Genomic DNA, 24,399 nt, shown 5'->3' on the forward strand with positions numbered 1-24,399 from the left:
GTGGACTCTGATGTTTTCCCAATTTTGGTCAGCCTAGATGGGATTCAAAATATCATATTCAAGCTAGAAGAAGAGTCGTCAGTATTGGAAATTGACCTAAGCTACAATAATACATCGCAATCAAGTTATTGTAAGTCTTTTTCGAATAAACACTTCTAGTCTAGTATATTACCATTTTCAGTTTTTAAGCTATAACTGTTGAGGAAATTCCATTGAATAAGTGTGATATTTTTTTAATGAGTGAAAGTTATCGTACTAATATGCAATAATATTTGTCTGTAGTTTTACCTGCGGCAGGAAATATTGGGCTTTCTCAATCGTTTGGAATAGGGGATAATTTTAAACAAGTACAGTACATACTTAGTTAATTGTGCCAGATTATTATAACAACTTTACTAACTATTATTTTAGATTCTCCAAACCACGGTTCAACAAAACAATGTAATACACGGTATTGTCGAAGATTGCAAGAGTAAAGGCTTCGTGGACGATAAATCTTCGACAATTCTCATTAATGAATTTGTGTCAAAACTTATAGAGATAAAGGGGTAAGGATATAATAAACAGTTTGACCTGAATTTTTATTTTATATTTATTGCAACTAATTTATCCAATTCCAGAGACTCACCTGCGACGTCGGTGCAAAAACAATTCGCCGCAGCAATTGTTGAAATTCTCCCCTGCTGGCGTTATTCTGGCTCAAAAGATGGCTTGGTATGGTAATTTTTTTGTGTAATTAATACATAAATGCGCTAATTAATATGTTATATTACATGTATATGAATAAATTTATTTTAATTAATTTCAGGACATTTTATTTGACGAAGTCAGCCGGTCTGGACTTATTCAGACCAGATTGAGACGAATTCATCAAATTCTCCACACGTCTCAAAAAGTGAATTCTGCAAAAAAAACAAAGAAAAGATCTACTGGTGGCCCCTGCGTTAAAACAGCAAGAAACGAAGAGCCAGCTGACGACCAACAATATGAGAGTTTAATTCTTCTGCTGAACGGGACATGCGCAAAAACAGGAAAAGAAAGATTAAAAGAATTAATTACTAACACTTATCATCACAGGAATTATCTGAGGCAAAGCAACCCACAGTCTATTTTTCTCCACTACAAAAAATTCAAAGAATGAGATTTTATGGTAAAAAATATCACATAACCGTTGGAAATGAAAGTTATGAAAATTATTAACTAATTTGGAAATTATTTTTTGTAGATTTCGTTTGAGTTCTCACTGATGAAGGAAGAATCGCAACACAACTTTACAAATTCATGGCCAGTATTTTCATCAAAACTACTAATTAAAGCTAAAGAGTTTAATTCGTCACCTGCTGTAACCAAATATTTAGCTGAGGAATCGGGTATAAGTTAAAATAATATAACTTTTTTTTCCTTATCAGAATAAATTAAATAAATTTTTGGCATGACTTTACAGATCAGTGGGATCAATCTTTAGCTGCTCTGTTTTTATTATTACATTTAATTCCCCCCGCGGCGCAAGGGAAGGCGAAGGGAAGTCGCAGCAAAACAACGTGTGCACAGATGTTGATGGTCTCGTATTACAAAGTATTTTTGTGCATAGACATTTTGTGATATTAAATGGTTTTAATATTGCGATATTTCAAATATGTTAAGAAAATTACCTAAATTTATTTAAATCTATTTTAGAGCGGAACACCCCTCAATTCAATCTTGGACACTTGGAGTGACGAAAAGCGACAGCCCAATTTAATTTGTCTTGGAGAAGACAAGAAGAATTTGGTATCTTTTTCCCTTGTAGTGGACAAAATACTTCTTCCTATTGACGCGACAAATTCCACAGAAGCCATTGATCGTTTATTCAAGTCACACTACGTTTTTTCTGCGGAATACGACAAGAATTTGCAGGGAGTCTGGAAATTTTTGCAAGTATTCATCTATAAAATTGATGTCGACAAAACAGATCTCTCAAGGAAAATCAAGCAAGTCTCATCACAACTGCACGGGATTCTAGCGGAAAGCAGATTGGAATAATGTTTATTTGTCCAAGGTGTCAGAAGTTAATTTTAGGGGTTAGTGAGTTTCACGACCATATTAAGTTTACACATAATATTACACATATAAATTTTACTAAATCAATTTGTCCTTATGACGGGTGCAATGTAGAAATATTTACTTGGAGTGGGTATCTACGTCACTGTAAATCTCACGAGATAAGTTTACAACAGGAGAACATACAAAGTCTTAATAATATTTTAGAATCAAATTCAAATGAGACAACCAATTTGGAAGACCCAGAGGTTTTTGAAAACATTACTGTTGATACTTGTATTGAAGTAATTATTGATAGTTTAGGCAACTTTTGTGCGTCTTTGATGGCGAAGGGTGTGAATAATTCCGTCGTAGATTTTGTTGTCAAAGATATGGAGTATTTAGTTACAGAAATTATTGATGTAATTTGTAGATTAGGAACGCAAACATTTAGTAACGAATTTAATCCGTTAGGATCTCAAATACGTACCCTCTTGTCGGGTTTCGGAAAAGTACGTTCTGGTTATCAGCGACAAAAACTTTTTGAGAAACGGGACAAAATTATCTCTCCTGTCGAAATTAGTTTAGGTAACAGAACTGAGGTTAATGTAAGAAATAACAAACGCCAACAAGTAATTGTTGAGGATACTTTTATGTATGTTCCTCTTCTTAAAACACTCGAAAAAATAATTAGAACTCCTGAATTGTTTCAATATTTCAAGACACAAAACTCAGATGACAAAATTATAAGAAATTTTGCAGACTCAGAGTCTTTTAAATCTAATAATTTATTTTCAATTTATAAGAATGCCATTCAATTGCAATTATTTTATGATGACTTCGAGACAGTCAATCCTTTGGGGTCAAAAAAAGGCGTGCACAAACTTGGTGGTATTTATTTCATTTTACGAAATTTTCCAGACTTTTTAAATTCTCAACTTTCACAAATTCATTTACTCGCTCTATTTTACAGCGAGGATGCTAAGAAATATGGATTTAATGCTATTTTAAATCACATTCTTCCTGATATCAGAATTTTAGAAATAACGGGTATATTAATTGGACGGGAAATATTTCGAGGAACAATTTGCTCTGTAGTTTTTGATAATTTAGGCGGGAATTCCTTATTGGGATTTACAGAATCATTCAATTCAAACTATTTTTGTCGTATTTGCTGTATTTCCAAGACAGATTGTCAGAACCAATTTGATCACACAAAAATGTCTATTCGTAATTCAGAAAATTATTTAGACCATTTAAACTCAAAAACATTTGGGGTTCAAAGTCCATGCGAATTGAACACTTTAAAATATTTTAACTTTTTAAATACCCCTACGGTTGACATAATGCATGACCTTCTGGAGGGGGTGGTTCCATACGAGATTAAATTAGTTTTGCAAAAATTAATTTGTGTGGGGTGCTTTGACCTTGAAACTGTGAATCATAGGATTTTGGCGTTTGACTTTGGCTACTTAGAATCAAAAAATAAACCTAACCCTATACGTCTTGATGGGAAAGGAAATAAAATTGGGCAAAAAGCGGCACAAACTTGGTGCTTAATTAGATTTCTCCCTATTATTTTAGGTGATTTAATTATCACAGATGAACATTTAAGATATTGGGAGTTAATTTTGCAATTACTTAAATGCATGAGCATTATATTTTCCAGAATATTTACAGAGACTTTAATTAATAAGTTAGAAGTTGCAATTTCAAAACATCATAACCTTTTTAAAACTCTTTTCCCTAATAATAACTTAATTCCTAAGCACCATTTTATGGTGCATTATCCATATGTCATAAAACAGTCAGGCCCGTTATTATCTCTTTGGACAATGCGGTTTGAGGGCAAGCACAATTATTTTGCCCAGATTGCGCATAATATTAGAAATTTCAGAAATATTTGCCTGTCTCTCGCAGTGAGACACCAGCAGTATAGTTCTCGTGTTTCTAAAAACATTGAATTACATTTTGGTTTAAAAACAGATGAAATTTTTAAAATTAATTTATCCGACTATGACGACTCTTTTGATATAATTGAATCACTAAATATATTTTTATGTACTCAGACCTTGTGTGGGAAGAATGAAATGTTAAGTACAAATCAAATATGGTACAACGGTTATAATTATAAGCGTAGCTTTATTGTGTGTTATGAGATGGGAAATGTTTTCCCAAAGTTTGGCCAAATTTATGAATTTATTTTATACGAATCAAATACTTGTCTATTAATTCTTAAAGTGCTGGACACCGAGTATTTTGATCGGCATCTGTTTGCCTATAAAATTAAGGAGACGGAGAATATTTTTAAAGTAGTCAATGTAAATAATCTAATTACTCATGATGCCATGGAGTTGAAGCATAATTGCAATGTTGCTGGAAATTTCGTGATTTCGAGACATTACTTGTAGTATTTAGATAAGTGGTGTAGTATTAAGAATTTAGCTGTAAATTTTGTCAAATAACATGTTAATTAATATTTGGGTGCATATTTATTTATTATTCCTATCTATGTATGTTTATAAATGTTGTTTTAATTCAAAATAATTGTAATTGCTACGTTAAGCGTTTAATTGTGCAATAAAAAAATATAATTAAACGAGAAACGTTTCATTACCATATTTTCGCATTCATTACTGCCATGGTAATTACACAATACTGCGTGGTATAAATATGCTCAACGCATGCAATACTAGGTGGTATAGAGCGCTCACCATCATTCAATACCACAGTGAATAAGAATAATACCACAGTGCGCACCCCATATAATACTGACACGGTTTAATGTGAATACCAATAACCCCACTATTTTTACTGCTCCGGTATCAGCGACAATACTATTTAGTATTAAATCAATACTACAGCGGTAGAGTCATATATGTATACCGCGTGGTATTGAAATAGTATTGATTTTGTTAAGAGTGTGTGTATAGCATATGTACGACTAACATTTCTTGAGGTAGTTTGTGCGGTGGTTCGAATTTGTCGAAATATTTAAGGCTAAATTTAAAAAATAGGCGATTCTTATCAAGCAGACTTGACACTGCTTCCGTATATTTCCTTCTTTCTGGTAAAATTCTTCCATTTTTTAAATTTTGCCTTAAATATTTTGACAAATTCCAACCATCTCACAACCTGCCTCAAGAAACGTGGGTTGTATTAACTTGACCTTGATAAATTCAAAATTTCGACAAAATTCCAAGGCTGCACTTCGCGCCGTCGCATTGTAGGTTTTTTTTCAGGTGTGTACTTCATCAAGAACAAATTAAAGCAAAAAAATGCACAAAATGTTGTATTTAAATATTACCATTGGCTACTATCTTAAGTCCAAATATCGGATTGACAATATCTGGAGGTATGTGAGGAAGATGAGAAGGAAACTCATTGAATTTTGAAAAGCCAATTGAACCAAGAATGAGAAAAAAGTTGCGAGCTGGCCGGAATCGAACCGGCAACCTTTCGTTCTGATCACTACCGGGTAACCACTTTCCCCACAAAGCCCTGTGAATGGCTGATGCTTAATTCTCACACTTGGCTGATGCGTATTTTTAAGACGGGAGGGATATTTATCCTCTTCACCCGTCTTAAAGCATCGAATCGTAAATCTAATCGTAAATCCTCTCTAAATTTACGATTCGATGCTTTAAGACGGGGTGAAGAGGATAAATATCCCTCCCGTCTTAAAAAATACGCATAGTGATCAGAACGAAAGGTTGCCGGTTCGATTCCGGCCAGCTCGCAACTTTTTTCTCATTCTTGGTTCAATTGGCTTTTCAAAATTCAATGAGTTTCCTTCTCATCTTCCTCACTTAATTCACTCATTACCGCAAATATCTGGAGGTATACTTGGTCGCATAGACAAAACAAAGTTCATCGAGACGAAAGAAAGAGGAAGGAATGTTAAAAACAGGAGGATGTAAGTCCGAATTATTTCCAACTCCTGGTCTTGATTGTGTCGCCAAAGTTCCGTTTTCCATAACCAGACGACACGTAGAAAGCAATAAATCGTGTGCAGCACAAATACGGCAAATGAAACGTAGACAAAGATCCATTGCTTCTTGGATAATGATAAGTATCTTAATTCTTCCCGACCAACGGAAACGCAGTATGGGAGTGGATTTGGGCTTCGAAACTGATCTACGTATCTTCTTAACACCTGCCACATTTCGAAAATTTGGTTCGTACCAAACTTAATTGTTTATGTACGTATGTCTCCTTACGTTCAGCAAGATATTGACAAAGTATTCATGAATTGCTGTGTCTTGGGTCCGAGACAAGTTCTAAAATCAATATTGCTTAGGTAACATTGGGGACATGGAACATATTAGAATTTGAGACAATTGGTTAAGCAGACCATATTAATCTAGTTTATTTTCAACTTGTATAATGATGTAAGTTTCAGTAAAACAAGTCATATAAAAATGTATTTATTTCATGTGGTATCGTATTAAGTATTTGCTTTGCCTGGCCTTTGGCTTGAACTAGCATTTGTATTAATAATAATCCTAAATGGCAAAGACACAAGTTATGAAAGTTTAGATTTTCATTATCCTTAAAAAATCTATTAGCGTTCGTTCCATTTCCATTTTTTCCATTATCATTATTCATTACCCATGACCACTTGCCTCCCAACTGCGTGACATTATACATATGTACATATAACATAATTACTTAAGTAACCATGATAGGACATAAAAAATAAATAAATATGATATAGTTAACAAAATAATAACATCCAGCTCTGCTAGTATGTATATAAATAAATGCGGCCAAAACTACCGATACTGGCACCCGGAAAACCAATTATTGCAAGTATGCAGACCCTCTTTCAACTAAAACTATATACACACATATATATTTACATATGGAAATACATTTCCGTGGAGCAACTTCTTGTAAGTGGATGTGAAGTTAGTTCACCATGCAAATTAGCGTATTTGCATACGTATGTAATTCACTATTTACTTTGACACTGACGAATTGTTACATATGTAGTTAATGATAATTAATGCATATCTTTTGTTGATAACACTCACTTAAAGGAGTGCTTTTGCTTTGTTATTTTGATTTGAACAAGACTTGGGGAATTTAATCCATGCATTTATTGAAACATAAGTAAATACAGTTTGAGTAGAAGTGATCAATTTAAGTGAGTAATAAAAATAAATAATTAATAATAATATTGCATATAATATTAAAAATGTTACTTACTTATTATTAAAATTTTATACAAAATTTCTTGTATAATACTTTTAATATTGTATACAATGTTATTATTAATTATTTATTTTAAGTGAGGCAAATACATAACAATATGAAAAACAGGAATTTTGTAAAGATATGTAATTGGAGATTAATTTGCACACATTTAGATGAAGAGAGATCTGTAATGAAGGTGAACTTTGAAGTTTGAGTATTCAGAACAACAAAGAATTAGTCTTTTACGGAATGATAAATACAATTTTTTACAGGAAACGTTGAGACGAAGAGAGTTTTTCAAAAACATTGAATTTTGAAGATTTTTTAGCATGACTTATTTTACGTAATATTAGGGTGTCCCAACTTTGTAAAAAAAATCGCTTTTTCCGCTCACGATTTTTTCGCTCTTTTTGTAAACCGCACTGCGCATGCGATTCCGATCTTTTTTCCGCTTCTTCTGCTCAGAAATAAAATCTACTTTAAGATGATTTTTTCGCTCTTTTTACTACTTTGAGTGAAAAATCAGTCTCTCAGAGACATGTTTAAGGGGACATCACCCAATTTTGATGCCCTATGGAATATATTACAATATCAGGTGAGTGTATGAAAAGTGAGGGAGGATTTTATTCCATTGCCCCACCTGCGCCCGCCACACCCCCTGAAAAGCATTGCAACCACTAAAACTACCGCATTCAAACCTTTGCCAAAAATCCTATTTTCATCCCATTTTGGTAATTTTTGGATTTACATGATCTTAGATAGTTGTTTTATCATATCCAACATGAAGCAAATTTAAATTTTAAAAGAAACTCGAAAGTTTCCTGACCACCCATTCTCTGCTCCTGAATATTCAAGCGATAAAAAATCGGGACAGTCAAGTATTGAGCGAAAAAAGCGGATTTCAGATTTTTTAGCTTTTCGCTTTTTCAGATCTTTTTTACAAACTTGGGAGACCCTATTAATTCTGAATCGGGGAGCGCTAGAAAACGTCTTCGTTGAATCCCTCGCACTGATTGGAGAATCTAGGAGGAGGGAATTCACGAAGGACATATTTTCGAAATGCCGGACGACCCGTGACATGCTTGTTCCATTTTGTTAAGTTTGTGAATTGCTGCAAATGCTCCGAATTAATGGAGGCCCGTGTCATGAGTGGATTTCGCACGACCTGACTTTTCGACGCGTCTCCCCCATGACACGGCCCTCCATTAATTACGAGCATTTGCAGTAATTCACAAATTTAAACAAATGGAACGAGCATGTGTCACAAGTCGCCCGGCTTTAGAAAATATGTCCGTCGTAAATTACCTCCTCCACGATTCTCCAAGCAGTGCGGAAGATTGCCACAAAAATTTTTGCTAGCCCCCCCCTATCGTTATCCGTGATTGTGATGGACGAATTTTGACACAGGTTTTTTGTTGTTCAATATGTCGAACAAGCTCGACGGATTTTTGGAGTGTGATTGAACTTCAATAATTTTTAGGATTTCTGCAAATTTTTGTTGCGTTGCTTCATCCAAGCGTCGGACGTTGTATTCGATTAAATACGAACGCAGCCATTGGAGAAAGTTGGGACAGTTACGTTCCGAAATGACGAGGCGGATCCTGTTAGAAATTGCATTTTAGAAATGAGGAATTTTCTCAAAATTATTCACACGATCCTTGGTAATATTGTAAAATCCGAAAACTTACAAAATTTTAAAAATATTATGAAGGAAAAACATCTTATAAATGTTTGTAAACTTGCTCAGATTAACGGATTCATTTAATTTTGCAAAATTTTATAAAATTATTTTACAAACGCAACGATTTTTCGAATTATCAAAGACTGTCTTATTTATCAGTTTTTTAGGAACTTACTCATTTTGTTTGTAATCTTTATTGGCATAGGCCTCGCCAGTGATGATGGACTTTTTCAGAACTTTTAGGATCGAGTGGTGCATGTACGACGTATCTTGATCCCGATCACAGTTTTTCCCAAGTTTGATATTAACGCATTTCAATTGTTTAGCCAATTCCGGAGTTTCCTTGATGTAATCGATCATTTTTTCAAATTCGTCCTCCTAAAAAACGCATGCGGTCAAACTATTATTTTTTTTTAATTTCAAAATGTTCAAACCCTTCGAACCAAAACTGTTTGCATACCCATTCATCCCCAAACTCAGCTACTCGGTACTCCAATTTTCTTATGAAAACGTCACAGCTCGACATATGATTCAAAATTATGATTATTGTGTCAGCTCGTGCGTCATTTGGAAGACTGACAAAGTATGAATCGCCCTGTTTCGCTAAGAAGCTATTTTTCCACTCCTTAGTGGATGGCATTTTGGGCGAAGACTTGGTCATAAAAAGTATATTATATCTTTGGCTTGAGATATAATATACTTTTTATGAAAAAAAATCTTGTTGCCAAGCAACCTAAAAATTGGCGTCGTATATTTTATGTGCGACGGTACACTGATAAATTAATATATGCAATCTGCTCGGACACGTATGCATTGGGCGACGCAATTGAGATATGATGATTAAGAGGTTATCTCAATATACATAAATTTTTGTTGGGATGGTCATACTTTGGGTTTTTGGAATATGGATAAGTCATGAATAAATATTCATACTCAACAAGTTGTTGCCAACAACGTTTGTACTGATAAATATCATTCTAACACACATAGCTGTCCGTTTTGCGAGTAAATACATATATACGAATGCATAAATTTGAATCGAGCGTGACATGCCCAAACAAAAAATGAATTAGATAAGTTGGAATGAAATGTTTTTCAACGGATGGGTAGCATTGCATAGTAAATTACACAGGTTGTAAATAAAATACTGCCAACGTTTCGTTTCTAGCCAGTTTGCTGTACTTCTTGCTAAGCAAGAAACGTAAGAACTGCAAGAAATTCGCAATAAATGCCTTTTTAGTAAATGGCCATTACACATTTTCGTCGATTTTAAGAATTTGGCTTGTCCTTGATTGAAAAATAAATTTGAATTTGAAATCACGCCGCTTTGGACACAGAAACTGTAAAATTTGAGATTTTACAAGAGTTTTAACCCGTATGTCAGAATTTTGTGAATTACCATTACTAGTACATACTTTATATGAAGAACAACAGGCCGAGTATACCACGAGGATTTTCTGCCAGGCTGAATTATTTGCCAATGAATATTGCACATGTATGACGAAATTGTATAGTATAAATTGTACAACGCCATTTGTACTTTACTCTATTTCGTTTGTTTGATTTTACAGATAAACGTTTCAGCAACTTATACTAGGTACATCTGACAATGAGCGGGGGTTGAACATGCATCATGTGACTGACAATGCACATGTCAGACATGTTTCTCACAGATCTTCCTCAAACTAGCACTAAAATATCCAGAAACTAAGCACAAACAACAATTGATATGATGCTTGAGCACTTCTGCAGAATTCGCGAAGTTGCGAAGGTTTTAAGTTGGCAAAAACGCACATTTTCACCATGCGAAACTATATGGGGTTCACCACTCCGCTTCCCGATTTTCTCTTGCGCTTCTCTCCACCAGGTCATCAGTTTTCACCTCTCGATGCATAATTTAAGCAGCGGCTAACTTCTCAACCAAATTACCATTCGAATTATCATTTTTTTAAATTTTTAATCATTTTTAACCATTTTTGATTTTTGAAATGGATTCCATTAACTTCTTATCAGTGGCAAAATCATTTCAAACACTGGTTGAAAATAGTTTTGAGTGGGCAGATCAGGTTCCAACCGAGGAGGAAAAACAAATTGCAGAAGTTCTTCTAAAAAAGCTTGATGAGCTGCTCATCGAATACATTTTTGTTGAAGAGGAAGAACATTTCGAAGGTAGTAAAGCTTGGGTTAATAAATTTCAAGAGTTGAAGTTAATCTGACATCGTATTTAAGGGGTGCATAGTATATCTGCGCTAAATGACTACGAGGATGAAGAAGGAGAGCCAATTAAACGAGACAAAGTGGATATGGAATACAAGAAAAGAGCCATAAATGCATTTGAAAGCAATCCGGCGTGGAAATTCTTAACATTCCAGAACAAATTTAAGAAGGTCAAACATCGTAATTATTTGCAAAGATGGAAAAGTCAAATACGCATGGGTAAACTTTGAGATGAGTTTTTTTATTTCGTAACTTTTTTCAATTGATTTACCTAGGATATTTTGTTTAAGGCGGAACAAACTTCGATATTTATATGGAAATTGAGCATCATGTCCTACAACTCTTTCGCGAGGCTCGCCAAGAATTCCGATCGGTCCACACTATGGATCTGCGGCGCTGGGCAGTATCGAAGGCTAATGAATATCCAGGTTTCAAATTGAAGGCGTCAGATAGTTGGATTGCTCGATTTAGAAGTAGAAACCGGATTTCTTCAAGAAGAATCTAAAAACTAGTGAACAGGTCTTCCATTCGTGATATGGAACAAATAGGTCTCATGGCTGAAGAGTTCAGGAATGAAATGCAACCACTAATTTCTGTTCATGACCCGACGTTAGTTTGGAACACGAATAGGACGTTGTCTTGGAAAGGCGAGAGGTCAACGTTCGGTTCGGCGATATCCCCAAAGAATAAGGTGACCCACTCGTATACAGTACAGTATACTATTACCTACGCAGGAACAATTCTACCAAAAGTATTTGTATGCTTACAGGTAAATTTAACTGATTAAATTTTCACACCGAATGTTTCAAAATCCCTAACTTGTCTCTAGGAGGCAAGTGGCACCATTGGACCAGTAGTCAAGAAGACACTGTTTTCTGCTCCAAACCTGTTTGTCACCGCTAGCAAGTCCGGCAAATTAAGCAGGCCTTTAGTTGCTACATTTCTGGACGAAATTATACAACCCAATATCATTGGTGATGTACTATACATTTTGGACCACTGGACTGGACAGACAAACCTTCAAATGTATGAGTCGAAATTTAATCCCGATGATGGATGGCCGGCACTCACAGTGAAATTCGTTCCAGAGAATTGTACTGATGTTGCTCAGCCATTGGACACCTATTTTCACCGAAAATTAAAATACTTATCGAAACAATTTTATCACTACAATGCGCTATGCCACAAGAATGAAGTTCAAGCTAAACTATTTAGCCGAAACGGAATTTTAAAGTTGATCGCACTTGCTCACTTTCTTTTAAGTGCACCATCATTTATACCGATGATAAAGTATTCTTGGTATTCAAGTGGGCTATGGATCGGGGATGAGAAGCCAACATTCGCTAATGTAAAATCAGTCTGCTTTACATATTCTGGTATACAGTGCGTGTTACCTTCTTGTGAAGGCCTCTTTTTTATAAAATGTAGCTGGTGTCAAAACTCATATTGTTTCAAAGACTTTTATGACAAAAATCACATGAATTTGTGTGATGTTGGCCCTTATCACACATAGGAACCTTAATATACAAATAAAAACACGAAATGTTAAAGAACTACAAATAATAATTTGGTTAAGAATTAGTTGCTTAAGTTTTCATCTGCCCACTCAAAACTGTTTTCAACCAGTGTTTGAAATGATTTTGCCACTGATAAGAAGTTAATGGAATCCATTTCAAAAATCAAAAATGGTTAAAAATGATTAAAAATAAAAAAATAATAATTCGAATGGTAATTTGGTTGAGAAGTTAGCCGCTGCTTAAATTATGCATCGAGAGGTGAAAACTGATGACCTGGTGGAGAGAAGCGCAAGAGAAAATCGGGAAGCGGAGTGGTGAACCCCATATAGTTTCGCATGGTGAAAATGTGCGTTTTTGCCAACTTAAAACCTTCGCAACTTCGCGAATTCTGCAGAAGTGCTCAAGTATCATATCAATTGTTGTTTGTGCTTAGTTTATGGATATTTTAGTGCTAGTTTGAGGAAGATCTGTGAGAAACATGTCTGACATGTGCATTGTGAGTAAAACTAGTGGGATCGTCATTTTAAAGGAGCACAAGCTTTAATAGCCTACAAGGTATAGGTACGTTACCTAATATGTAGTGTATATAACAAAGTGATTAAATTGATAAGCACAGATAAGTTGATACCTGCGATGTGATAGATATGAGACACCTACTGGCTTAAAAGTTCCATAACAGCGAGTAGTGTTCCTCAAATTTCACTTCATCGTGGTTCACAATGTTTACGTGTACGCGAGCTCAAGCGAAATCTATTTTAATAGACAATTCTCATCAATTAAATACGTTGGATGATGTTCTTGGAATTTGTTTCAGTCCGGAGGTGATCAAAATTAATATTATGGATCCCTATATACTGACCGACGCTCAGGTATGCCTGTACATAGTTTGTGAGAGCATGCAAATTTACAATTTAGAATAATGTATATATACGTACACATGTACATACATATGTATAAATACATGTGTGTATGTATATATATGTACATACCTACACGCGTGTATTGGTCCACTGGTTGGGCAATACATAATTTCGATACTATGGATTTATAGTTGATTTCCAATCGTAAATGACAACTTTCATGAATAGCTAAATTAAAACTTTTTAGTGATGTACACAAAAATTAATATTTATTGCCAGACAACTCGCATATTTTAATGCGTTGAATTTGTCCATTAATTCTTTCTTACAGCAACACTATTTACTCCTTCTGCTGGAATTTATTGGAACCAAGTGCTCAAGGAAATCTAGCGAAAAAGTTTTAGAAATTTTCTTAATTTTTAAAACTTCCCACATTGCCAAAATGGATGAGACGGATTACACAAAAAATGCCAAGTTACCTAAAGATGTGTACGCGAATATTTTCCAGGAGGCAAAACTTGGAAAGAATACTAAATTTGACTGTAAAAACCAAAGAAGCTTTCACGATAGATCAATCAGGTACGAAAACAATCATTAATATGTACATATGTATGTAGAAACTTGATTAATAAATCCTAGAATTTTACATTTCAAATTTTCGAATTTTACACTAATACGAGGGGAAGCCATTAAGTACATATGTTGTGCGAATGTTAGATAATTTGTCTCGATAAGTAGAGACACATATGTAGACGCAAAATATTAACAAATTTGTGACTTTTATTTAATACAAATACGTACGCTTCACTAGCAAATCTGTCAAATTCATTTATTTGTAATTACGATTTAACCTGCAAATCATAGAAATTTTCTAACTGTATAAAACTAACATGTATCAGAATACTGGTAAAATAATTTTGAGACAATCTTGTAAGTATTTTTTTACCAACTAGTTCATGTATAAATTATTAGAATTTTGGAAAATATATATATTTTCCGAATATTTCTTTGGTATTTTGCGGAAAGATAAAAAAGTGGACTTTCTTGATATTTTTCCTCTCGTATTTTATAATTTCCATATACCGACCAATGTTGAAAAGTTGATTGTTTCGTTAAAAATTCAGAAATTGGAAACTGGTTGACATACATACATATTTCGTATTTTACATATATTTGTGATGCAAATAGTTACATAATATTGGCTAATTACTAATTAAGTCATCCTTTTTGTCAAGTATTCTTACAAGCGTGTCTGGAACTCCCACCCTCTTCCAAGTACGATTAGGGAAGGGCCTAGACTTCTATGGATCTTGTGGTTGCAAAATTCCCAGGCCGAATAATCAATTTGAAAATGACAAAACTAAACTTACTTCAAAACGGAATTCAAAACTAACAAAACTATATGTTAAAAATGACCAGAAACATTATTTTTCCCAACACTATGGAGAATGTTTGAAAGGAAAATCTGTCAATGAATTTGAAACTGTACGAACAGACATTACGATTATTAAGTGGAAACAGGATGATAAACTTAATGTGAGCCAAATGTACGCTGCAATCATTAAATATAATAAAGAAGGCGATATCGGTGACCTGTTAAAGTTTAAAAATTAATTTGGAAGCTAAAGGAAATAAAGTTTTTGCTGGTTGAATTTACTTAAATATGTTTTTATTTACTTTGATCGCTTAAAACGTTTATTTCCGTCCGTCGATATTTGTATTGTATGAACTAAATAAGTACTAAATAAATAATGGCTTAAAGTCATTAGTCAGCCGTATGCATTTAGCACAAATTAAGAATTTACGCAGAACACGCAAACTATACATATTTATACAGTCGTTCATATCATTCAACCATAAGTATGTAAAACACTGATGATGAACGACTATTAGGGTTTCTTACACATGCTGAGATTACATGCTGAGATTACTTACCTTCACTTTAATTTTAGGATAAATCAGACGAATAGATCTTGCAATATTTTATTGAACGAGCAAACATTGAAATTCTCCAAGATTTCCGGTGCACAATGTCCTGGGAGACCCAAAATCCTGCCAAAATTATTTTAAGGCCCAAAATCCTCCCATGGGGGTCGGAGACCATAAAAATGTGGTTCATTTTGATTTTCGAAAGTGGGTGTGGTCAGGAGGGGAGTTTTTATGGAATTTTCAAAAAGTCGCAAATCACCCCTAAAACCACACCCACTTTGTTCAGAATTTAACGCTGATGAAAATGAGGTATCATACATGCCCCTAGCTCTTACCATTGTCTCGCAAAAAATTAAATGTAGCGGAAGATCGGTGTTTTTGTCAAAAATCGTCAAAATGGCCAAGTTTGAAGGGCTCTCAAATCCTTGAAACTGAATTTGCGCAGGAAATTATTTCGGAATTTTGAAGTACACCCATAGGACTAACTTAGGTCACCGCCTCGGTCGGATCTGAGACGGAGGTTTTTTGCAAATTGAGCTCAAAGTTGATGAAAATAGCGTCGAAACGACATCGTCGGGATTTTGTAAGTTTTTTGTGATTTTTGGGGGAAAAATTTTTTATTGTTGATTTGCACGAATCATGACCTCTAGGTCACGAAAAACAGGTTTTTGGGGCAAGTTGAGATTTGTCTCACTTTGCCCCAAAAATCTCAACTTGCCCCAAAAACCTGTTTTTCGTGACCTAGAGGTCATGATTCGTGCAAATCAACAATAAAAAATTTTTCCCCCAAAAATCACAAAAAACTTACAAAATCCCGACGATGTCGTTTCGACGCTATTTTCATCAACTTTGACCTCAATTTGCCAAAAACCTCCGTCTCAGATCTGACTAAGGTCATGACCTAAGTTAGTCCTATGATAGTACTTCAAAATTCCGAAATAATTTCCTGCGCAAATTCAGTTTCAAGGATTTGAGAGCCCTTCAAACTTGGCCATTTTGACGATTTTTGACAAAAACACCGATCTTCCTCTACATTTTATTTTTTTGCGAGACAATGGTAAGAGCTAGGGGCATGTATGATACCTCATTTTCATCAGCGTTAAATTCTGAACAAAGTGGGTGTGGTTTTAGGGGCGATTTGCGACTTTTTGAAAATTCCATAAAAGCCCCCTTCCTGACCACACCCACTTTCGAAAATCAAAATGAACCACATTTTTATGGTCTCCGACCCCCATGGGAGGATTTTGGGCCTTAAAATAATTTTGGCAGGATTTTGGGTCTCCCAGGACATTGTGCGGTGCTCCCTGTTTATACAGTTGGGTGGTGGCCTGCTTCTGTGTAGTGGTTAAGTAGCACGGAGCATTGGTGCACTCTTAATAATCCAGCAAAGTCACGCAGGCAATGATTCCTCGGTAATAAACTTGGTAGCAATATTTTACCAGGTAAAAATTCGTTACCATGATGGTAAAACTTTATTACCAAGCTATTACCACAGGGTCCAACTTATCATTACCACTTCGGTAGAGTCATATACTTGTGTTCTTCGGTAATGTTTATTACCAGATTATTTACAGTTATATTAATTTTATACTTATATTTACAGCACCAGTGCATAAGTTTAAACCCACTCGTATGCTGCGCGCCCCGCTGGCTCAAGCTTATCAGTAGATTTTATTCAGCGATCGGGTTTAGGTTTATTCTGTACAGAATTTAACTGGCTTTCCAACGGTACTAAATTTGATTAAGCAAAATCTAATGGGTGTTGGTAAATACTCATAGCAGAAAAAAACACACAAAAATTTGTTGCAAAAGTTTAAGCCCGTTCCATATTAAAAATTATTTCATCACGAAAGGGGGGTGACATACAGATTTAACAATAATTTACATTCATCCTAGTCCCCCTACATGTAAAAAAAGCTAAAAGATGGGAAAGAATCGGGAGTTGACCTTTGCTGTAAAAACACGTTGTAAATTTCCACGAGCGAGACCTGGGACCCATAAAAATTAGTGATATTACCAAATTTAACACAAATTTGATCAAAACAATTATTAGGAAATACAAAATATATCTACTGTACAAAAGTAATCCTAAATCGGGACAGCCAACTCTCAAATCTAAGCAAATTGGATGATAAATTGTTTCAAATGTAATCCCAAATCGTGAGATGTCACTCCAAAGTGTGACCTCCGACATCAAGGGGCATTGTGAGATACAAATTAGCACATGAAATGTGAAGAGGAGACTCCATGAACAAAATTTCAAGCGTTGATGAGCCGAAAAAAAATATATGTGTCTATGCCAAGCCTAAGCCGAAGACTCATATGCGTCAATAAGAACGCTTGAATGTCTTGATCTAGAAAAAGGAACTATTTTCCCTTGCGTACAAGAAATTCCTTTCCTAGACATTGTTCGGGTCTCCTCCAAACGTATTACACGACTTTATTTACTAAAATACCAATTTTAATTTTTTGCATCCATGATTCCATGGTCCATTTTTTGGTGGTCCATCCAGAGTGTCCATTTACCCGTATGAGTCTTCGGCTTAGGCTTGGCATAGACACATATATTTTTTTCCGGCTCATCAACGCTTGAGATTTTGTTCATGGAGTCTCCTCTTCACATTTCATGTGCTAATTTGTATCTCACAATGCCCCTTGATGTCGGAGGTCACACTTTGGAGTGACATCTCACGATTTGGGATTACATTTGAAACAATTTATCATCCAATTTGCTTAGATTTGAGAGTTGGCTGTCCCGATTTAGGATTACTTTTGTACAGTAGATATATTTTGTATTTCCTAATAATTGTTTTGATCAAATTTGTGTTAAATTTGGTAATATCACTAATTTTTATGGGTCCCAGGTCTCGCTCGTGGAAATTTACAACGTGTTTTTACAGCAAAGGTCAACTCCCGATTCTTTCCCATCTTTTAGCTTTTTTTACATGTAGGGGGACTAGGATGAATGTAAATTATTGTTAAATCTGTATGTCACCCCCCTTTCGTGATGAAATAATTTTTAATATGGAACGGGCTTAAACTTTTGCAACAAATTTTTGTGTTTTATTCTGGTATGAGTATTTACCAACACCCATTAGATTTTGCTTAACCAAATTTAGTACGGTTGGAAAGCCATGGAATATGAAATAAAGTAGGGGAAGAGGAACGACTCATGCAATGTATTTGAGTGAAGCTTATGGAAGAGCTGAGCAGCCAACCAGCGGAGCTTAATATTATTTTGTTCTTCCTGCAAATGGGCGGCTTTAACAGATCGGCCAAATAACTGTGTGCAGTTTCAGCATGAGAAAAAGCTGATGCAATTCAATCACCACCACATGGTTTCCTTTGCGTGGCAAAGAAAAATACAGTTCCAGTCCGATCGATTTTTAGCCAGCTTAAATTTCTTCAATTAATTATTTAAAAAAGTTACTTGCAATTAAACAGTGTACCCCTCGGCAGTACATGGTAAGTACACATATCTATTTGCACATTCAATTATATAATACACATGCACACGTACTGTAAACATTACTTGAGCAATTTTTTTTTGAATTAAGACATTAAATACATTGGGTTAATATTTTCCAGCCTCCACGTGTCCCTGCCTTCAAATGAAGTGACCCAGCCGTGGGGGTCACCACCACCAAGGACACTGAAAATAACCTGTTGTAAATATCCAAGGTGTGCTAAAACAAAACATAAAAATCCGGAAGCTCAGTTTTATCAATTTCCATCCCAGCCAGACAGGTCAGGCGTGTTAATAAATTAAATGGAAAATAATTTTGGCATTCTAATAAAGAATATTAAGTTGCAATATTTTCTATCGCTTAGATTCAAGAAGTGGTGTGAGTATTTGGATCTCGATTGTCAAAATGTTCCCCCCGTCTCCATGATTTGCGACCTACATTTTAAGGATGATCAGTTTAACAATTCTAAGAAGACTAAAACCATCCGCCCTTCCATCAAGATTTTTTGTGTCGCAGGAGCAATTATTAACAGTTTCTACACCCAGTGAAATTATCCGACCTAGTCCCAGTATTAAATTCATCCCTATTTTACCAAAAGAAGTAACATCAATTGCCGTGTCACCGCCGTCGTTGGACGTGTCGCAGCCAGAAATTAGTGGAAGCTTCGAGTCGCCTTGCTCCCCATCGTCATCAGTATCTAGTCCTCGACCTCAATCCAACATTTCGTCACCTGAAACCAGTCCAAGTTCAACCACGGACAACAAAAAAAGGATTCGCCAACTGCAACAGAAACTTCGTCGACCGAGGGTAAAAGTTCAGCCAGAAAGGATTATGGAAAGTCTGAATGAAGTTATGAATGATGCATACAGGACCAGTAGTATTAACGGGCAAAGACGCTTCACAGGATTGATTTGGAAGTAGCCCAAAACTATTTTTATTGAATTTAACTGCAAATCCAGACATTCCTTGTATTGCTCGCTTTGTGAATGTCATGTCCATATATATTTTACTATTTCTGAAATAAACGTACGAAATGAGTGAAAATCTTTTTCTTTTTACAATCTCCAGATATGTATAAAATTAATTATATTTAAAGTATCTGCCACTAAATGTCCCACTAATCTCGAGTCCTTTCGGTTAAACTGCTGGCAGCAAGCGGGTCGCTTTTGCACAATCAAATTGATGTTTCTCAGAGCTACATATTGCACCTAAAAATAATTCGAGAAGAATAATTAATATGTTGATATGTCTTGGTTTGTAATACAACTCAATTCTTTCATAAATGGCCCAAATGATTACCTCTGGTTCTGAAGACAACAATATAGCAAACAACATTAATTCGTTAAGAAACTTTTCCAACCATGCACGTTGTGGCGACGGTGATGACGACGATAAGCCACGTTCCGGCGGCTGTGGCACGTCTTGCGACGGCGGAGACACACCGGGTGTGACCAAACGGGAAGGTTTGACCTCTTGCATTCAGACGTCTTTATGCGTCTCAGTATTTCCAATTAATTAATTCCGCAAGAACGCAATTCCAATAGCATTTTATGCATTTGTCATGTTGATAGTAATTACAAAAACCACTAGGGTAATTATTTTTACAAATTTAATTGTAGTGAGAAATGTAAACACAAATTTTATGCAAGAGAGCAAGCCTATGGTGAACTGATTTGGAGCGGAGGAGTACATAAAGCATGGTGGTGGCTGGCTGCCAAAAAACTGAAGCAAAGTGGTGACGGTGGTGGAAAAAGAGGCTGGACAAAATAAAATTAGACGAATATTACCGGCTCTCGTGTCTCTCAATGCGGCTTCACCGCCCAAGTTACTACAGTTCTTCCTTTAGAATCTCATTTTCCCTGTTGGAAAGCCAGCTAAATTCTTGTGGGGAATGGATATTCCACCCGACGAGCCTACCACTCGGCCCACGGAAGCCACCGGGGCCGAGCTCGACTGTAAAAAGGAAGATCTCTCTCCGTCTCGACACAGACCGACCCGAGGATTCCGAGTGTGAACACCTCCACAACTCTTCTCTCCATATTTTCTTGCACCACGCCTTCTGCGTGGCTGCCATTTTGGAAATACATTATTATCAAAAATTAAGTTCCTAAAATTCATTTATTGTACACGTTATGATCGTTTAATGTAAGGAGTAAAGATTTCTTAAAACCTTGTCAAGTGAAACTTATTGTGTGCACCGATATTGAACAGTTTATTCGGGTCATTGTTCATAAAAAATCGTACATTGAGTCGTGCTAGGTGCAGTTTAGTATAGAAACGGTGCATAAGTGGAAATCGGAGTAAAAAACAAGACAGTATTTCTAATTGCCAAGCGAGAGACAATTCATCCTCCTCCCCGTGCGTCGTAGCTCCCATCCGGCTACCCCCCTGTGGCCAGTGAAGGTGTCCCGTGATCAGAAGCGTGTCGCATCCGTCCCCCAAGGACCCTGACGTCCGGTACTCGATGAGACTCGCCCATATTCCCCTACCGAGCCCACGGCGACATCTTCTCCGCCCACATTCTGTACAGAATAAACCTAAACCTGATGGCTGAATAAAATTTCTTGAAAAGCTACAGCCTTCGCGACGCACAGCATGCGACCGGGTTTAAATTTATGCTTGGGTGCTGTATCGTTTTCCCGTGCGGTTACCAAGGTATGACCGTGCGGTGGCGTATAATCACTATCAAGAAGTAACCGCATCGAAACGGTGGATAATTGGTGATATGCTTACATAATTTAGTGCTTATATCTTGGTAATATGCATATTTTTTGTATCCTGTGCACAATTATCAAGGTGATCAATCAACTTTATATGTGCATGTAAATATTTGCTCATCAGAAAATCATAAAATTCCTAAAAAAGAAGTGTTACAGTACATAATCTACAACGCGATAATTAAAGACAGAGTGTAATACGTCATCATAGAAAAGAATATCCCCCTCGATTTTTCAGTCACAGAACAAAACCCTCCCAGATGCACCCTTAGTGTGTCACAACTACCAATCTGCTTAGCACAACAGGCTGAAAACCTGCACAATTTCCACGTCCGTTTGAAGTCCCTCGATCGGTCTTTAATCTCCACCATCACCGGGATCATTAAGTGTACCAATGATGCCCCGCCGAGAAATATGGCTGAAAATATAAATGTCATTGGAATTGGGATAATTGATTTCAATTTGATCAAGATGTAGCTTAAGAGGACGGCTACGACGAGCCGGAGAAAAAGCCCGAGAGATGACGGCAAGTAGCACGTGTCATTCCAGACGCGATTAATAATTTGGAGTTGGCGGTATTGCATGAAAAATTTGATAAATTGGACTTTTCCAAAGTGAGACGGATTCAGAGGTGTGATATTTCTGAGTGAGATGGTCACTAAGAGAAGGACGTTGGCAAGAAGGATGAGGAATCCGACTCCGGCGACGGAGAGGTGGGGTACGGTAGTGATTATTATTAAAATTCGAACCATTAGTTTGATACGGAATGAAAGAAAGTTCGGATTTCGTAGGAGAAAATATGTCGGGTCCACGTTGTCGAGAAAGATAGGGACCACAGTGGCGAAGACGGGAACGGTTACGACAGCAAAAATAAGACCGTGCAGGACCCATCCGACCATATCGTACTTTTGGCTCGAATCGTTTTCTGAAAATGTACACCATGCAGTAATAAACATTAAGGTTCTATACGGTATCACTCTACCCCTAATAAATACCTTTAAAATACAAATTCCTGAGATGGAAAAATTTAATTGTACGAGGGGAGGACAAAAAATAGAAGGACCTCATCTTGAAGAGGGTCCATTTTGCCCCGTATTGCCCGTATTGCCGAGTATTTAGCACGACTAATAAGAAATATCATAATTAATTTTTTTCTAGCTTAAGATTTTGTTAACTTTTGACACTACAGTGCCAAAAGTTAACTCTACTCATAAGTACATATCTATAATTTTTGTTGTTCCGTAACTAATTAAATTGGCCAATTAGCCACTCCGTATTAAGTTCATCAACGAATGAAATTTTATTGTATTTGAATGGTTCTGCTGAATTTGATTTTATTTTTGAAATTAATTTAATTTAAGAAATTTGCATATAAAGAATTTAATATGGGAAGAATCAGACAAAAATCAGACAAACACACCTCAACGCGTTATCACACGGAACCTTAATACATACATTAAAAACCAATAAACCTGTAATTATACTTACGAGTGTGATTCCAAGATTTCCCAACATTTTGCAAGTTCCTCCAGACGAAACAAATATCTACCTTTTCGAAAATATAGGCGACGATTACACTGCACATAAAAATGTAAATAAAAGTCACTGTGATAAACACGATCCCTACAACGAGCGAGAGATCTGGGTCCTTCTCATGTACAACAATTTGACGCAATATTATGAAAATGTACACAATTGTGGTAAAAAATTCGAAGAATGAGAGGACATACCAAGGGATAGTTTCCCCCCTGGGTTTCGGAGTTGGTTGCCATGTCTCCCGATTCCACGCACAATCAAAAGTACGTATGTACATTGGTTATATTTAAATTCAGTTCTAATGGTACGCAAATATTTGACATAGATAGGTAATACCTATTAGGTATCCTGTGGTAATTAGGGATTCCAATCCCGGACGATTTTTTAAATCCCGGGAATCGGGAATCCCGGTTTTCGCCGTGACAAATCCCGGGATTTTTTCCCGAAATTCAAATATTACCGTATAACTTAGTCAAATTATGGTGCACATGGCTCTAAAAGTACCGAGCCTGAGCATATTTATAATACTTACATTACATATTACATAATATTTACATATCTACTGATGTGTGTTTTCCAAATATGTGCATTCATAAGTATTATTATAAAGTATGCTATTTTCTGGCATACAGATGATAGTAACACAAATTAGCGAGCATATTGTTTTGCCTGCTATGATAAATGCAAAATTTCGATGTATTGTGGTAGCTCAATTTTCGTCATCTATCTTGGAGAGGTGATGAGAAAAAGTTTGATAATTTCATTCCAGAAAACTTATATAAACAAACTAAATAATTAATCAAGGGTTCGCCACCATGTTAACCAGAAATGCACAAACTTAAGTTTAGCAGTATTATTTGGCCTAAATCGCGAACAATTATTCAAAAACTACAATTGGACATGGAATTTGGCAATTCAAAAATTTCAAGCTCAAATATACGAACTACCTCGTTCAGTCAAAAAGCTTTTCATTCAGCCTTAAATTCATCGACTAAAATTTGGAATCACTTGTAACGTTTTAGTGTTTTTGGGCATACGTGATTTCGGATTCCATAATTATGCCGAAAATACGGCGTTCTTGTTGCTTCAATTTAATATCTGACATCTAAATTAGAAAATTTTAAGTTCCATGTTGTATTAAAAATTTTATTTGTGAATTAAATACAAAATTTGGATGAATATTCGAAAAATACGGCTACCAATATTGTTTAGAATGTAAATTTTCGACTTTAGGATCAATTTTGACTGGTTATGCTC

At 35.7% G+C, this 24,399-nt stretch overlaps 2 protein-coding genes and 2 long non-coding RNA genes across 4 annotated transcripts; 3 read left to right on the plus strand and 1 right to left on the minus strand.

The window, feature by feature from the left end:
• Positions 1 to 711, plus strand: LOC118435542. The gene is made up of 4 exons (XR_004834842.1): positions 1 to 130; positions 283 to 347; positions 412 to 548; positions 621 to 711. It is a non-coding gene; the product is annotated as an uncharacterized LOC118435542 (long non-coding RNA).
• A 6,395-nt stretch (positions 712 to 7,106) lies between these two features.
• Positions 7,107 to 9,697, minus strand: LOC110849681. Its single transcript, XM_022097114.2, has 3 exons — positions 9,360 to 9,697; positions 9,075 to 9,277; positions 7,107 to 8,819 (listed from the first exon to the last, which is right to left on the minus strand). Exons 1-3 carry the CDS (start codon positions 9,558 to 9,560, stop codon positions 8,591 to 8,593), a joined length of 633 nt encoding a protein of 210 aa, XP_021952806.1. The 5' UTR covers positions 9,561 to 9,697; the 3' UTR covers positions 7,107 to 8,590.
• Positions 9,698 to 13,343: 3,646 nt separating this feature from the next.
• LOC110850019 lies at positions 13,344 to 15,155 on the plus strand. The gene is made up of 4 exons (XM_035852492.1): positions 13,344 to 13,362; positions 13,448 to 13,502; positions 13,825 to 14,072; positions 14,729 to 15,155. Exons 2-4 carry the CDS (start codon positions 13,473 to 13,475, stop codon positions 15,105 to 15,107), a joined length of 657 nt encoding a protein of 218 aa, XP_035708385.1. The 5' UTR covers positions 13,344 to 13,362; positions 13,448 to 13,472; the 3' UTR covers positions 15,108 to 15,155.
• A 3,465-nt stretch (positions 15,156 to 18,620) lies between these two features.
• Positions 18,621 to 19,859, plus strand: LOC110850260. Its single transcript, XR_002547966.2, has 3 exons — positions 18,621 to 18,887; positions 19,011 to 19,169; positions 19,254 to 19,859. It is a non-coding gene; the product is annotated as an uncharacterized LOC110850260 (long non-coding RNA).
• The last annotated feature ends 4,540 nt before the right edge of the window (positions 19,860 to 24,399 follow it).

Source organism: Folsomia candida, unplaced genomic scaffold (genome assembly GCF_002217175.1).
Source record: "Folsomia candida strain VU population unplaced genomic scaffold, ASM221717v1 Fcan01_Sc005, whole genome shotgun sequence".
Taxonomy (NCBI): Eukaryota; Metazoa; Arthropoda; class Collembola; order Entomobryomorpha; family Isotomidae; genus Folsomia; species Folsomia candida.